At 45.7% G+C, this 17787-nt stretch overlaps 1 protein-coding gene across 1 annotated transcript in view; it reads right to left on the bottom strand.

Moving 5' to 3' along the window:
• Window positions 1–7548, bottom strand: part of fech (ferrochelatase) — a 33230-nt gene extending 25682 nt beyond the window's left edge. Inside the window, exon 1 of the mRNA XM_007903076.2 lies at window positions 7450–7548. Coding sequence (XP_007901267.1) covers window positions 7450–7483 — 34 coding nt within the window. The 5' untranslated portion in view covers window positions 7484–7548. The remainder of the gene's footprint in view (window positions 1–7449) is intronic.
• Between the last annotated feature and the right edge of the window lie 10239 nt (window positions 7549–17787).

The following is a 17787-nucleotide window of genomic DNA, read 5'->3' as shown; positions in this document are numbered from 1 at the left end:
AAAACAAAAAACAATAATAAATTGGTCATTTTCAATCCACGACTGTTTGTGGGACATTGCTGTGCACAATTGGCTGCCGCGTTTCACCCACAAATATACAGTCAATTCACTTTACAGTCTATTCGGTGAAGCGCCTTGAGACATCGTGAAAAACACTATATCAAATGCAAGGATTATTATTGTTATTATAATTAATAATATAGCGCTTTATCACGTCTTCGAGACATCTCAAAGAGCTTCACAGAATATATTGTAAAGCGAATTGACACTATATTTTATGGGCAAAACGCAGCAGCCAATAATGTACACCAGTGTCCCACAAACAGTCGTGGATTGAAGTGACCAATTGATTATCATTATTTTTTGAAGGAATTATTATCCCCGGAAAACCAATCTGCCAATCGACTAACAACCGGATTCCTACTTACTGCTAGGTAAATGAACGTATGAGTAAGAAAACTTGCCCAACATTTCTCCCTGATGGGAATCGAACCCAGGCCCTCTCGCTTGCAAGGCGAGTGCTCTAACCACTGAGCAACAGGACTCCACATTTTGTCCTGTTGTCCTGTCTTCAAGCCTGAAGACATGCAGTCAGATTTGCATTCACTCGGCTTGGGCCAAGCGTGAGCAAAGCCGAGTCAGACAAACCAGGATCTGTCTGCCTGTTCCTTAGGTGAACTCAAGTTTCTCCCAGTGTCCTGGTTAATAATCCTTCAGATCAATTGGTCATTCAATTCATGGCTGATTGAGAGCCCTGTGTAAACAAATCAGCTATATTTGCTTATAGTCACTGCACTGGATGGAAATTTCTGTGAAGATATTCAGTATTTCATATACACACACACCAAGAGGCAGCAATAAATAAGGCAAACAGGATGCTGGGCTATACTGCTAAATCAGTTCAGATTTCAGTTTGGAGTCCCAGACATCATACTCAGGCTGTGCAGTGATCAAGTCAGATTGCACCTCGAGTACTGGTCACTGCGACATACAGGATCCGCCCACATCCCGAAGGCAGTACAGAGAACAGCAGCAATGATCTCCAGTGTTGGAGAAAAGAGCTATAGCCTATGATCAACCGTTAGACAAGAAAAACATCTCAGAATGGACCTCATAGGAGTGCATGAAATTTTAAATGGGGATTGAAAAAGTAAAGCTAAATCAATACTTTAGGATGCAACAAGACAGCTGATCAAGAAGACGTGAGTTTTCTTTACTTAGAGAAGTTTTTCTTTACTCAGATGATAATCAAGGACCAGTTACCAGGGAAGGGCGAAGCAATTAGTTGGATGAGGAGCAATTTTTGTAGCATACATATCAATCTTTGTTGCAGTGAATGAAAAAAAAAGCAGATTTGAAGTAAATATAATACCCAACGCAGGTAAGTATTAAGTCCAGCAGATGATTTACAAAGGAGTGGAAGTGAAAGCTAAACCTCACAGTCTCATTCAAGTAAAACCCAATACTGGCTGAAGTGTTTTCAGCAGCAAACGAGTGCCACGTTCACTTAGGAGGTCCATGTTTCATCATAATTAATGGATTTTAGAAATTGATAAATTATAATCCGTGACTGAAATGGATTACAAAGCACGGAAAATTCCACTTGCAAAGCTACTTTCCAGCTTTAATTGAACGCAAGTTACTTTGTCCCCTTTCATTTCGGCTCATTTGTGGCCAGTTACCACAGCTCCCCACGTGTCTGGCGGGATTTTTCTATCCAGCACCTTCTTTCCTGCAGTATTGTTTGGCTGCTTTCCCATACACAAAGCACATGTCAGTCCTTGTTTATTGCTGCCTCGTGTGTGTGTGTGTGTGTGTGTGTGTGAAATACTGAATATCTTCACAGATATTACCATCCAGTGTAGTGACTACAAGCAAAAGCTTATGTACTTTCGTTCTACTGTCTTGTTGCATGTGCAAAATGCACTGAACATGGAAACAAAATGAATGCCTTGCTTACCATTTCTTGACCGAAAAAAACAATAGCACTATATAACAACTTCCATTTATATAGCGTCCTTAACGTGGGGTAACATCCTCGCATTTAACAATATCACAGCTTGATATCTTTGCCTCTTTGACTTTTCTGCTGCTTTCGATACCGTTGACCACTCTATCCTCATCCACTGCCTCTCTCCGCTCACCTCAACCTTCATGGTTCTGTCCTTAACTGTTTCAGATCGTACCTCTCACACCGTCTCCACTTCATGTCCACAAATGGTTTCTCCTCCAGCCCCCACACCGTCTTGTGTGGTGTTCCTCAGGGCTCTGTCCCTAGTCCCCTCCTCTTCAATATCTATATGCTCCCTCTCGATAATAATAATAATAATAATAATAATCCTTGCATTTGATATAGCGCTTTTCACGTCGGGAGGACGTCCCAAAGCGCTTCACAGAACACACTGTAAAGTGAATTGACTGTATATTTGTGGGCGAACGCGGCAGCCAATTGCGCACAGCAATGTCCCACAAACAGTCGTTGATTGAAAATGACCAATTTATTATTGTTTTTGGTTTTGGAGGGATTATTATTAGGCGTGTGGAGTAAGGAAACTTGCCCAAGGTTTCGCCCTGTCTGGAATGACATGTCGATGACATCATCCGCAGACAAGGGGTCAATTTCCTTATGTATGCGAATGACCCTCAACTGTATCTCTGCCTCCGCCCTCAACTCCAGGACCACTGTTTTCCTGACCACTGTCCAGAATGTCTCAACAAGTATTGGATGAGAGACAACTTCCTTTAGTTGAACATCAACAAGACCGAGGCCATCCTGATTAGCTCCCGTCAGTGCCTCCACACCTCACGCGCTGAAAGCATCACCATCCATGGTTGCACACTCCACCTTACTAAGCCAGTCCAGAACCTTGGAATTTTGTTTGAGCCTCAACTATCCTTTCTACCCCACATCAGTGTCATGACCCGATCTACCTTCCCCCATGTACACAACATCACCCGGCTCCGCCATTGTCTCACACTGCAGTCCGCCGAAACCCTTATATATGCATTCATAACATCCAGGCTTGACTATGCAAACTCCCTGCTTGTCAGCCTCCCAACTTCTCCCTCCATAGGCTGCAGTTCGCCTCTGCAACTCTGCAACCCGTGTCCTCCCGCACCAGGCTCCGTCACCCCCATCCTCGCTCGACTCCACTGGCTTCCCATCACATAGAGGATACAGTTCAAGATCCTGGTCCTCACTTTCAAAGCACTCGTTCCCCCTTACTTCTGCGGCATCCTAAGCCCCTACCAACCTGGCCGCTTCCTCTGCTCCAGCCTGCTTCAGGTCCCCTGCATTGCCCACCCCACCATTGGCGGGCAGGCCTTCAGCCACTCTACTCACACCCTCTGTAATTCCATCCCAGTCCCTCCATCTCACCCCCTCTCTTGCCTCCTTTAAGACCCATCTCAAGACCCTCCTCTTCGTGCTTTCGATCATCCTCCTTTCCCACCCCCACTGCCTTCCATCTTCCCCAATCCCAACCTCCAGCTCGGGTCCAAAACACTGACTGTCCAGCCCCTTAGGACATCCTCCCGATGTGAAAAGCGCTATACAATTGTAATTTTGTTGTTGTTGGTGCCAAACCAGGGAGAAAGAGGAAGTGGCTGCAGGCACAGTCAAAGAGGAAAGTCTTCACATGGGATCTGATGTTGGGCAAAGAGGGAATAAATATGAGGTATTGAGGCAGAGAGTTCCAGAGTTTCGGGGCATAGTGGCTGAAAGCATAGTTGAGTGGAGGAGACGAGAGTCATGTGGAAGGTGCCTTATCAGAACCTCCTGATTGAAGTGGGTGGGTAGAGGAGTGGGTGTAAACAGTTTGAGAGAGGCAGCTTTCTGCAGTGTCACTTCGTAGCCGATAACAACAATCAAATCAGCCAGTTGAAATACGGCCACGTTTAGGGACTGACGTTTGGCCAATGTAAAAAGTGTAAGATCAAATGAAGAAAATTTGTAAACACTTAATTTAGTTAAAATGAAGTTAAAACTTAAGACTTGATTTTTTTAAAAAAAGAATAATTACTAAGTTGAACACACAGCCACATAAAAATATAGCATATATACAGCACAGGTTTTTTGCACGTGAGATACAGTACATGTAAGAATATGAAAGAATGGTCTAAGATAGTTTTAATATGCATTCGTTAAACACAGTACAGAAACCTTACGTTTATGCCCCAAAGCCAGTACAGTATTTGTGTAATTGTTACGTGTAAGTCATAAAATCCAACTTGTATATAACTTTACATAAATCATAAATATGATCTATTCCAGTTGCATAACTCATACTTTACATAAGTCATATTAAATATCATAGTCCCAACTGATGCAACAGGTGTGTGTGTGTGTGTGTATTTATCTATAATTATATAATATACAATACACACACACACAGACACACACAAATGCACACCTAAGCAAATTCAGTTTAATCCCTCATTCAATCGGTGGCGCTTCCTACAATTCAATGTCTCCAACTGCACAACACTCAATTGGTCGTTCCAATGTGCATTGAGCCTCAAGTAAAGAATGTACCCTTCTAATTCTTAGTGGTGCTTTTTGGTGGCTTGCAATACCTGAGTCCAAACAAACAGAATCTGGGGATACAGACAAAGGCATCAATTCAAGCAGGGAAAGCAAATAATAATAATAATAATAATAATCCTTGCATTTGATATAGCGCTTTTCACGTCGGGAGGACGTCCCAAAGCGCTTCACAGAACACACTGTAAAGTGAATTGACTGTATATTTGTGGGCGAACGCGGCAGCCAATTGCGCACAGCAATGTCCCACAAACAGTCGTAGATTGAAAATGACCAATTTATTATTGTTTTTGGTTTTGGAGGGATTATTATTAGGCTCTGTGTGGAGTAAGGAAACTTGCCCAAGGTTTCGCCCTCTGCCTGGAATTGAACTCAGGTCTCTCACTTGCAAAGCGAGTGCTCTAACCACTGAGCTACAGGACTCCACGGTCACGGTCTCAAAGAAACAAAATTTTAAGAGCAAGAAATTAGTGGATTTCGTAGGAGTTTGCCTACAAAATACAGTCACTACTCTTAAACTCAAAAATCCTGTGAAGAGCTTTGAGACGACCTCCCGACATGAAAGGCGTAATATTAAACGTAAGGATTATTACTAATAGATTTAAATACATTGTAAGAGCCAAGTCAGGAATTATTTGTTGCATTATCTACACAGAATGAGAACTATGAGAGAGTTACTGTAAAGAAAACTAAGCCAGAGAAGCAATCCCTAGTTAATCCTTGCAACAGAAAGCAGATTTCAAAAGTCCCTTTGAGTGGGTAGAATGCAACTTTTCCTAACCCGTTTCATGTGCTAATTAGCACGCATCGTCACTTTTTTTAAAGCGCCAACTTGATGCGCCAATTGACCAATTAGCAACATCCCATTTTGGAGTCCTGCAGGTTAGTGGTTAGAGCGCTCGGTACGCAAGCGAGACGACCCGGGTTCGGTTCCCGGACAAGACGAAATGTTGGCAAGTTTTTGGCGTGAAGGGCACTATACTAATGCAGGTTGTTGTAGTATTGCTTTCCAGAATTAGGTAAGCAGGATGCATCCCTTCAGGGAGAGAGTGCGCATTCCATTCCAACAATTTATCACTGAGATTTCCATGTATAGGTAGGATGCACGGAACTAAATATAGCTTATATTCTCTTAAGCATAGCGATGTGTTAACTCTCAAGGCACTAAATATCATTGCATAATAAACAAAATCGGCCTCTCCTTTTCACCTCAGGAAGGCAACAGGAACAAAATGCTAAAAAAGATACATCAGGAAATGAAGAACCACAAGGATGATATGAGACAGCAAAAATGAAGATCAAATTACTTGAAAAATTACGTTATTGTTTCTACAAAAGACTTCTAATCTACAAATTTACAAACAAAAACAATTTTAATTTATAAACAAAAGATTACCCAGCCAATTGCACACAGCAGTGTCGCACAAACAGTCATGGATTAAGTGACTAAATTATTATATAAAACAATTTGTTTTTTTTAAACAAAAAGGGATTATTACCCCCGGAAAAGCGATCTGCCAATCGACTTAACAAACGAGCTCCTACTTACTGTCGGGTGAACGGAGTCGTGTGGGGTAAGGAAACTTGTCTTAGGAATTAAACCCCAGGTCTCTCGCTTGCGAGGTGAGCGCTCTAACCACTGAGCTGCAGGACTCCACGGATTACAGATTATACAACAGATATAAAAATATGTTGTAGATATAAGAACAGATAATAAAACATGGCCACTTATATCGGTGGAGTCCTGTAGCTCAGTGGTTAGAGCACTCGCTTTGCAAGCGAGAGACCTGAGTTCAATTCCAGGCAGAGGGCGAAACCTTGGGCAAGTTTCCTTACTCCACACAGAGCCAAATAATAATCCCTTCAAAACCAAAAACAATAATAAATTGGTCATTTTCAATCTACAACTGTTTGTGGGACATTGCTGTGCGCAATTGGCTTCCGCGTTCGCCCACAAACATACAGTCGATTCACTTTACAGTGTGTTCTGCGAAGCGCTTCGGGACGTCCTCCCGACGTGAAAAGCGCTGTATCAAATGCGAGGATTAATATTATTATTATTATTACTCAATGATCCTCTGTGCGAGGATACGTCTTTTGATCCAGTTTAAAATTCCAGCACATTCCACCTGGTTACATAAACAGCTCCTTACATAATTATCCTCTCCACCTCTCTCCTATCTCATTCCCTCCCTCCCTCCCCTCTTTGGTTTATATAATGGCTGCAGAAGCGGCCCTTTATGTAACGAGGGAAAAGGTGAATTCTCAAAGCAGAACAAAAGAGAGAGAAAAAATAATAATAACAATAATAATAATGAAGTGATGGAAAGAATTCTCAAGAGAGAGGGGGAGAGAGGGAATGAGAGAATAATAGTAATAAAGCGATAATAGTAATAAAGAGAGAGAGAGAGAGGGGGGAAAAGAAAAGGCAAAACCTCAAGCGGAGAGAGAGAGAGAAGGTGATAATGAAGTGATGATTTAGAATGGAGATAGAGAGAGAGAGAGAGATGGAGAGGGAAGAGAGAGGGAGAGAGAGAGAGAGAGAGAGAAAAGGGGCTGTTTTCAGAAAGAGAGAGAGAGAGAGAAAGATTGAGAGAGAGAGAGAGAGAGGGAAGAAATGAGTGTTTTAAAGGTCAGGAACTCCACTCCTTGTCCGTTTTATTTCTTTTATATATATATAAATATATATATATAAATATTAAATACATATATATAAATATATATATATTTAATATTTTACATATATATATGTATATATATATATATTTGTGCGCCGGAAAGAAGGAGAGGCGTCGAAGCTTTGACGGACGGACGGACGGACCCCTCACAACCACAGCGCGAGAGAGAGAAAAAAATAATAATAATAATAAACAGAGAGAGAGAGAGAGAGAGCAACAGAGACTCACCGAACAGCAGCCGAGCGGCCGCCCTCAGCGCCATGACACCACCTGCGCTGCTCTGTGTGTGTGGGTGTGTGGGTGAGTGAGTGTGTGTCCCCTCCTCTAACCCGTCCCCCCGGTCCCTGCTGTTGGCTCCCCTTGCATTCCGTTCCGCCCCGACAAAAGGTCCCGCCCCTTTCCTGGCCCTCACCATCCCCCCCCACCCCCACCACCACGACCCCCCCCACCCACCACCACGCCCCCCCCCGCCCCCCTCCCTCCATCATCACTCCATCACCAGCCCCCACCGCCCCCACCACTGAGCCTCCTGTCCGCCAATCTCAAGGCTCTGCTGCAAACTGCCCCATTCCCTCCCTCTCCATCCCTCCCTTCGCCCAATCCGTCTCCTTCCTTTCTTTCTTTTTCTTTTTTTTCTCTCTCTCCACGTTCTGTCTTTCTCGCTCGCTCGCTCGCTCTCCCCCCAACCCTTCTCCTGGTCTCTCTCTTCTCTCCCCCCCCCACCCCCACCCCGCCCGCCCCCGCCACGCCGCACCTTCTCATTCACAATTCCCACCTGTGTTCTGTTGAGTTGACCGTAATGATAATAACCCTTGCATTGGGTATTAGCGCTTTTCACGTCTTCTCGACGTCTCCAAGCGCTTCACGGAATAAACTGTAAAGTCAATTGAATTGAGAGAAAATAATAATAGAGTAATGATAAAGAGGGAAAAAAAGAGGGAAAAAAACCACATCGTATTTGGTGTGGGACCTGTCACGAAGGATAATGTGGTCAGGTTGGGCGGGGTTTTTTTTTTCTGTTGGATTATGTGGGCTATGATTCAAAAAAAAGTTTGGTGCGGTTTTGTTCTTAATTATTACGTAATTCATTTAAACGGCAGCAACATTAACAACTTGCGCTTGTATAACACCCACCACACAGGGCAGCGTCTTAACAGTGGCGGAGCCTGAAACCAAGCCGAGGAAGTGGCCGTAGGGATGGTCAAAGAGAAAAGTTTTCAGGGGGGACTTGAAAGAAGGGAGAGAGAGGGCAAGATGGAGGGATTGAGGGAGAGTGTTCCCACATTTTGGGGCGTAATGGCTGAAAGTGCGACTTCCAATCTTGGGGCAGAGGGTTTGAAGGTCGAGCAAGAGGCCATTGCCAGTCGAGCGTAGGCACCAGGTGGTGGATTGTGGAGTGAGGAGGTCGGAGAGGTAGGGAGGTGCCGGGGAGTGAAGGGATTTGAACACGAGTATGAGGATCTTGAAGTCGATCTGTTCAGTGATGGGGAGCCAGTGGAGCCTGGGCCAGAACTGGTGAGATGTGGGTACGGAGTTTGGTCCACATCATTATCTGGATGGCAGAGTTCTGAGTGAGCTGGATCTTTCGAATGGTGGAACTGTGTTGGTGTAATCCAAGTGGGAGACAAACACGTGCACAAGGGTTTCAGCTGCATTTGGGGTAAGGTTTGGACAGAGGCGGGCAATGGGGCGGGGGTGGAAGAAGGTGGTTCTGATCAGGGACCTGATGTGGGGGAGGAAGGACAGCTGGGGTTCGAACCGGATGCCTAGGTTGCGCACTGGTTTGGTGAGTGTGAAGGAGAGCCCAAGGAGGTTGGGGAGTTTGGATCCGCAGGAGTGAAGACGTTGACGGAAGCCAAGGAGTATGGCTTCCGTCTTGTTCATGTTTAGCTGCAGGAAGTTTAAACTCATCCAGGCCCCTGATGTCTGCCAGACAAGCTAATAGAACATCGGCAGATCTGGAGTTGGTGCTGGAGGAGGAAAAGTAGATTTGTGTGTCATCGGGATACATGTGGAAGTTTACCCCGTGTCTGCGGATGACATCGCCCAGTGGGAGCATGTAGATAAGGAAAAGAAGAGGGCTAAGGATGGAGCCCTGGGGTACCCCACAGGTGACCGGGTGGGAGTGGGAGGAGAAAACATTTGCTGAGAATGAAATGGAGGCGGTTGGTGAAGTAGGACTCGAACCATGCGAGTGCGGGCCCAATAATGGAGGAGGATAGGTGGTTGACTGTGTCAAATGCGGCAGAAAGATCCAGGAGGACGAGGAGGCAGAGGAAGCCCTGGTCACAGAGAGAATGTCGTTTGTGACTTTGACATGCACTGTCTCTATGCTGTGGACAGGGCGAAAACCAGACTGCAGGGGCTCGAGGAGGGAGTGGAGGGAGAGGTGCGACCGAAGTTGACCTGCAGCAATGCATTACAGGACTTTAGCAAGGAAGTGTAGGTTGGAGACAGGACGGTAGTGTGCGACAGGAGAGAGACTGGTTCACCGTGTCGGCCAGCAGGAGGGAGAGAAGGGGAGTTGAGTGACCAGCAGCTCGGTGGGGAGTAGGTCGAGGCAGCAGGTGGTGAACTTCATCCAGGTGATGTGGTTGAAAGAGAGGAGGGAGAAATGGCGGCAAAGGAGTGTGAGGAGCCGTGTTCGGAAGGAGAAGGCGGTGTGGATGGTCTGGGTGGGGTGCTAGGTGACTTGGGAGGGGGAAGAGCGCGATGTAGCCGAACGGATGTTTTCAATTTTTCAAGCGAAGAAGTCTAGGACCTCTTCACACTTGCCATTTGATGTGAACATACAAAACAATTCTTTTGCCCCTACTGTAGGATAGCGTTAGTGGCAGAGCACAACTCAGAACCAGGGGAGGTGACATTAGGCACGGTCGAAGAGGAAGGTCTTCGGGGGTGCGCTGAAGATGGGGAGGGAGGGAGCAAGCCGGAGGAATTGAGGAAGAATATTCTATTAATAGACAATGCATCATTTTGGGCTATTTTGGGGCTAGCATTTGGTCGATTTTGAGCTACAAGCAAATTTTAATTTCTGCCAACTTTGGTCACAAGGTTTATTTATTTTTCTGTTTTGCACCAGGAGTCTGGTGTTGACAGACGTGCTTCCTTTATTTTGAAAAGAAAAGGTATAAACGAAAACGATTGCTGAAATTAAAAACAAATGCCCTGGGAATCAGCAGGGAGTTAAATGAAAGTGCTTCGAGACGTTCGTGCTAAGTGAAAGGCGTTATTTTAAGTGCAAGTTGTTGAAAGGGGGTATGATCCATCATCAATACAGGGATAACGAGAGCAACTAATAAATAATCATAATTCTTACATTTGATATAACCCCTTTAATAATAATAATCCTTGCATTTAATATAGTGCCTCATCACGTCGTTGAGACATCTCAAAACGCTTCTCAGAATATACTGTAAAGTGAATTGTAAGTAGGAACCCGTTTGTTAGTTGATTGGCTGATTGCTTTTCCAGGGGTGATAAATTCCTTCAAAAAAATAACAACAATTTGGTTTCAATCCACGACTGTTTGCGGGACAATGCTGTGCACAATTGGCTGACTAAGGTTTCGCCCTGCCCGGGAATCAAAGCTGGGTCCTCTCAGATAAGTTTGCAGGGCTATGGGGAGAGTGGGGGATTGGGATTATTCTGGATAGCTCTTTTAAAAGGCCAGCACAGCTACGATGGGCCGAATGGCCTCCTTTTGCGCTGTATAATTCTATGATTCTCTCACTTGTGAGGCGAGTGGGCTAACCACTGCTCTACAGGACTTCGCAACTGTTCTTAGCAGTTACTTCTTGGGTTAGCACCTGCCGGAAAAGTGCTCCTGTTGAGATTGCCTTGTGGTAAATTGAACACAACCGAAACTCACCCATAATTTTAGGGGCTGTTATAGTTGGGATCCAGGCAACAGCTATGCCTTCAGGCCTCTGTTGGTTAGGATCGGTGTTGCAGTAGTTCTGACCTGAGGAATTTGATCAGCCCTCACACAAAGGAAGAGGAGATACTGAAATACAGAGTTTACATACTCACTAGGCTCAGGCCAGGCTTGTCCAGCCAGAGAGGACATCCCGTCACCTTACTTGCATGGGTGCTCGTGAAGCCACGATTCAGGTCCACATTGTCCTTTGACATTTTGGGGCTTAGAAGAGATTAGGGGGGGATTGGGGCTTGTGTGCGGGGACAACCCTTTTCCCTTGACACTCTCACAAAACCCTCTCGTGCTCAGACCTTCTATTCCTCTGGCCTTCTACCCGCAACGACCCTGAAGCAGCCGTCAAGCTGCTTCATGATCACCTCTCCTCCACCTTCAACTCCCTCGTTCCCCTGAAATCCAGGACCGTCTCCAAAGCCACCCGCTCTCCCTGGTACAACAGCCATCCCTGCTCCCTAAAACCCCAAACCTGGTTGCTCGAGCGCAGGTAGCAGAAAACCAGCCTCACGGTCCACCACCAGCTGTGGCGCGAGCATCTTCATACCTATAGCCGCTATCTGTCGCAAGCAAAATTGCGCACTATTGAAACATCATACTGGAGGCTAACAATAACTTCAAAATCCTATGCTCCACTGCCCATCACCTCCTCGCGCACACCTCTCCCTCCACACCCTACTCTAACCCCTTCAGTCCGGTTTCCGCACTGCTCACAGTACAAAGACAGCGCTCGTGAAGGCCACAACGATAACCTCTCTATCTGTGACCAGGGCTCTCTCTGCCTCCTTGTCCTCCTGGACTTCCCCACTGCATTCGATACAGTCGATCATGCCATCCTCCTCCACCCCCTGTCCGCCATCATCCACCTCAGTGGGACCGCACTCACTTGGCTCGAGTCCTACCTCACAAACCGCCAGCACTACATTTCTGAAAATGGCTTTTCTTCGCACTTCCACCCGATCACCTGCAGGGTAACCCAAGGATCCATCCTTGGCCCCCTTCTCTTCCTCATCTATGTGCTCCTTCTCGGTGATGTCTTCCGCAGACATGGGGTTAACTTCCACACGTATGTGGATGGCACTCAACTCTACTCTTCCCCTCCAGCTGCGACCCCCAGTTCCCTGATGTTGTGTCAGTTTATCTGTCGGACATCAGGAGCTGGATGAGTGCAAATTTCCTGCAGTTAAATGTCGACAAGACAGAAGCCATACTCTTTGGCTCCCGCCGATGTCTGTCCCATGGTTCCGACCTCCTCAACCTACCCGACCTGACCTTAAAACTCTCTGAACCTGTGCGTAACTTAGGCATTAGGTTCGATCCCCAGTTATCCTTCCTCCCCCACATCCGGTCCTTGACCAGCACCGCTTTCTTCCACCTCCGCCACATTGCCTGTCTCCTTCCCAAACTCCACCGGCTCCTGGTCAAGTTCAAGATCCTCACTCTAGTGTTTAAATCCATCCATTCCTTGGCCCCACCTATCTCTCTAACCTCCTCTCTCCTCACAGCAGTACCCACTGCCTCCGCTCTACTCGGTCCGGCCTCCTCCGAATCCTCAGCTCCATCATCGGCGGCCGTGCCTTCAGCCACTACGCCCCGAAACTTTGGAACTCCCTCCCTCAACCCCTTCGCCTCACCCCCTCCTTCCCTGTCTTCAGATCGCGCCTAAAGACCTTCCTTTTCGACCGCAGCACAGTCACCTTCCCCCTCCCCCGGCTCGACCTCGGGCTCCACCATTGTTAAGCGCTCTAAGACGCCGCCCGGCGTGGAGGGCGTTATGTAAGTGCAAGTTGTTGTTGAGGTTGTTGTTGTAGTGGAATGCATTTTGGTCTAATTTGGATAATAGGGTGAGCAGACCTAACCTCGCTCATCAATTAAAAAACAGGATAGCATTGCATTAGCATTGAGCACTTTTACATGCGCTTAAAACCCCGGCAACTGGACCAATTGGGGGAGGGGGACACTCAGTCTTCTGAGGAATTTCCGATTAAGTGTAATTAAATAAAGCCTTTAACAACATTTTTGAAAAATATCTTTAAAATTGTTTGAATCCCCATGAGCAGAGATAACAAATAAACTGCCTTATTAGTCACCACTGTAGCTCCGATCATTCTGTGTGTGTTACTGTGTGTTAATAGTGATAATATTTAACTATCGGTGGTCAGTTCTTCAGCCGCTCTGCCCCCACCCTCTGAAAGTCTATCCCACATTCCCTTCGCCTCGCTCACCTCCCTTGCTTTCTTCAAGGCACGCCTCAAGACCCTCCTCTTCTACCTTGGCTTCGGCCATCTTCCTACACTCTCCGCTCTCTACCCTCCCTAATCCCAACCTCCCCAACCCTACCCCAGCTCAGCTCCTAATCCCTGACTGTTCAGCAACTTGGGACGTCCTCCCGAAGTGAAAAGCGGTTTGCAAATATAATTTTGTATTGTGTTGTAGTAATCCTTGCATTTGATATAGCGACTTATCACATCGTTAACACATCTCAAAGCGCTTCACACAATATACGGTAAAGTGAATTGACTGTGTGATACTGTTAAGGGGGAGGAGAGAAGAGACGGTGATTTTGGGGAGTTAATATTCCAATACAAGGCACCGGCCATGGAAATTAAATTTTTCTTATTACTTTCAATCCATTTATTGCAATCCTCGAGACCCTCCACCAGAGAGCGACATTTCAAGAGACTGGCAAGTTGGGTAACTGTGTGTGTGGTTTGAGTGCTTTTCTTCTCCTGCATTATCTTCAGATGCTCTGAAATTCCCATTCATTGGCCTGTGTGTTGAAGTTTATTTTATTAATTTGCTAGTCTAGTTTATCCCTTTCTCTCTTAAGTGCACAGCAGGGTTCCACAAACAGTTGTGGATTGAGCAACCAAATTTTTTTGAAGGGTTTATTACCCCCAGAAAGCGATCCGCCAATCGACCAACAAATGGGTTCCTACTTACTGCTAGGTAAACAGAGTCGTGTGGAGTAAGGAAACTTGCTTAAGGTTCCTCCCCGACCGGGAATCAAACAGGTCCATTCGTCTGTGAAGCGAGCGAGCTAATCACCATGCTAAGGGACTCTGTGAAGTGAGATTTATAATTGGGTCAGAAGTGAAAGGGATTAAACAGTAACTCAGTCCTGGAGTTGCAGAGCTATGGCCCAGCCCAGGAGTGATCGAGGCCCAAACACTCATCATCTAGCTGGGTTTCCAGATAGCGATGAGAACAAGAACCACATTTATTCTCAAACTCTACCGTGGTGCGAGGATAATTCCATTACCCCCACTCCAGCGCTACCCTCCACCCTGCGCCTGGGGCCTTCTGGCTTAGTCCTGTCTTACACCAAGATGGTAATTCGCTATTAAACCACTGGGAAAATTTATTTAACATAATGCTTCGAAACACAACTCTTGCAGTCTTTTAGAAATGATACGTATGCATCACACACACACCTCATCCTCCCCCACCGTCCACCCCACTCACACCTTACTTGGTTGTGGTGTGAAACTTTCCACTTAATGCTCTGGTACAAAGCTCTTTGTCTCCAATATATGGGTTGGGCAAGTTAGCAGATCTCTACTTGTTCCAACACTGAAAAACAATGAGACAAGTTAAAGCTCTTCAGTCTTAAGTGTGAGATTATCTCAGAGGGGGTGTTATAAAATGTATAACTATTTTAAAAGGGATTAAAAAAGTAAACCTAGAACAATATTTTAGGCTGCACTAAAACACAGGGGAGTTCAGATGGAGAATTTCAGGACAGATGCCAGGAAGTTTTTCTTTGCGCAGTATTTAATGACTGGAAATGGTTACCAGCTGAGGCCAGACTTCATTGAGGCAGGTCTGCATTACTCCAGGGCATTGCTGATGACAGGCCAGTCAGCCTGACTTATTAGTAGGACTTGGAAGAGCAGTCCAGTCACTGGGAGCAGGAATTCTTCCCATTCAGCTCTTGTTAACTCTGCAAGCCTTAGCCCTAACAACAACAAGATTTATATTTGTATAGCGCCTTTCATGCCGGGAGGACGTCCCAACTGGTAATAATAATAATCCTTGCGTTTGATATAGAGATTTTCACATCTTCTAGACGTTTCAAAGTGCTTCACAGAATATGCTGTAAAGTGAATTGATCGTACATTTGGGGATAAAACTCGGCAGCCAATTGCACGCAGCAGTGTCCCACAAACAGTCATGGATTGAAAATGACCAATTTTTTTTTTTTTTGAGGGATTATTATTGGGGGTGTGGAGTAAGGAAACTTGCCCAAGGTTTCGCCCTGCCTGGAATTGAACCCAGGTGTCTCGCTTGCAAGGCGAGTGCTCCAACCACTGAGGACTCCACACCTGGAATAGGGTTGGGTAGTCCTCGTGGACAAGCAGTGGAAAGCTTGCCAGACAGTGCACTCAATGGCAAGCTACACGGATTTAGCCGGTTAAACTCGAGCAGTTACCCCCAATGGACACTCTGGTGAGAATGTGGGCATTCCATTCCAGACATGGGGAAATTTCCGTGGGCATACATGATGTGGAACTCATTCTGGTTTGCACACCCTTAAGCAAGGTGGTGGTTTTTCAAATGTATTAGACACCCGACTGACCCCAAAAAGTCTGTGGTTGCCAGCATTGCCAGCGTTCCCAATTCTTCACTAAGAGGCAATAGTGAACCTAATCTGCCCAACCTGCTGGAATGGTGGACAGGAGGAGAGAGAGAGAGGCTGATTTCTCATGGCATGTGCAGACTTTTAAATGTTTTTTTGAATGTAATCTCCCCACAAACTAGACGACCGAGCGATTTTTAATCCAGGGGAGAAATGCCAGCCAGGCCACCGGGCAGAAAATCCTTTCTCTGTTCCAACAGTTGTTGGCTCTCTCACCCCTCCTGTCCAACCTCTCCAAATCAGGCTGGCTGGACCTTGGGTTAATGGCACCCCAAAAAGATTGTGGTCCAACAACACAGAGCTTCACCAAACCAGAATATGATAATAATCATCATCCTTAAATCATGAGATATCTCAAAGCAGATTTTACTGTCAGTCAAAGTAATTGTAAGCAAACACGGCGGGCGATTTATGAACAATCCAAGGACTGGGCATTCGGGTTGATCTAGAGGCTTTTCAACAGATACATTTACATTTACTTAGTGCTGTTCATGCAGAATCGAGTCTTGGGTCTCTGTACAGAGGTGGGGTTGGATACAGAGTGAAAGAGAGAGGGAGTTGGAAGAGGGTGACAATAGGCACAGAGGAAGAGATAAGTCTTAATGAGAGATTTTAAAGATAATAAGAACAAACCTTGCATTTGATATTGTGCCATATCATCAAGACATTTCGAAGCACTTCAAAGTATACACTGTGAACTGGATTCACGTGTATTTTGTGGCACTAACTTGTCTATTCGTTGTTCAGTGTTGAAATGTCCCTCAACAGCCATGGAGTGAGTAACCAATTTTATTTTGGGGTTTTATTGGCCAGGATACCAGGAAAAACTCCCTCTTCTTTCCAAGTACTAGTAAGGGATCTTGGACACCATCTGAACAGGCACAGATCAAGCATTAGTTTAATGTCTCATAAAAGGTTGGAGACTTTGACAAACACACACTCCTTCAGCACAAAATTGTGTCAGTCGAGACAGAGTTCTAAGGCCTGACGTGGGGCTTGAACCCACAACCTGTTGAACTTTGAGACAAGAGTGAAACAAACTGGTCAGTGAACATATCAAAAGTCAGTGGTCAGTGAGTTTGGTTGGGGTAGGGGTAGGGCAAGGCGAGTGCCTACTGCATAACTGACTAATAGAAAATCCTTCTGTAAGTTTAAAACTGGAATGTGGAAGTCAGCGAGCTAAAAATGTGGAAGTGAACCAGCCAACTATTGGTTTATAAGAGGGTGAAATAACTCTTCCTGGTAACCATAGGAATTTTCGCTGTGTAAATGTGAAAAGTGCCATGCAGAAGTGAAATGGATGACACCCAAATCTACATCTCCTCCAGTTGCAGCTCCAGGTCAACCGATGTTCTCTCTGCTTGTCTGGCAGACATCAGGGCTGGAACTTCCTACAACTAAATGTTGACAAGATGGAAGCCATACTCATTGGCTCCTGTCAAAGTCTTCTATCCTACGGCTCTGACCTCCTCAAGCTCCCTAGCCTATCCCTTAGGCTTACCAAACCAGAGTACAACCCAGGTGTCAGGTTTGACCCACAGCTCTTTTTAGTGTTATTGGTTGATTCAACAACTTGCATTTATACAGCACAAGCCCTGTTACACAGCGTAGCGCCTCAGAGCTCTTAACAATGGCGGAGGTTGACTGAGCCTGGGAAAGAGGGGAGATGACCGTAGGTATGGTTGAAAAGGAAACTCTTCATGTGAGATCTGAAGAGTGGCAAGGAGGGAGGACGGCAGAGGGATTGAGGATAGGAGTTCGAGTTTTGAGGCGCAGTGGCTGAAAGGCTTGCCTTGTTCTGTTAGCAACGCCCTATTTCTAAATTTTCGTTTTCCTATAAATGCTTCAATTCCTAACTTAGTTTCACTTTGACTAACTCTTGGCTCTGTCTCTCGTAATAAAAAAAGTGATTCTAAGTTCTCTTTGTTTTTCAGGTCACGTGCTCTCTGTATCTGACAGAATCTTGTGCCCCTTCCTGCCCGTGTTCTGAATAGCT

The sequence above is a fragment of the Callorhinchus milii genome, unplaced genomic scaffold, assembly GCF_018977255.1.
Source record: "Callorhinchus milii isolate IMCB2004 unplaced genomic scaffold, IMCB_Cmil_1.0 Scaffold1, whole genome shotgun sequence".
Classification (NCBI taxonomy): Eukaryota; Metazoa; Chordata; class Chondrichthyes; order Chimaeriformes; family Callorhinchidae; genus Callorhinchus; species Callorhinchus milii.
The sequence above is the reverse complement of the archived record's forward strand: the minus strand, read 5'-3'. Positions and strand labels throughout refer to the sequence as shown.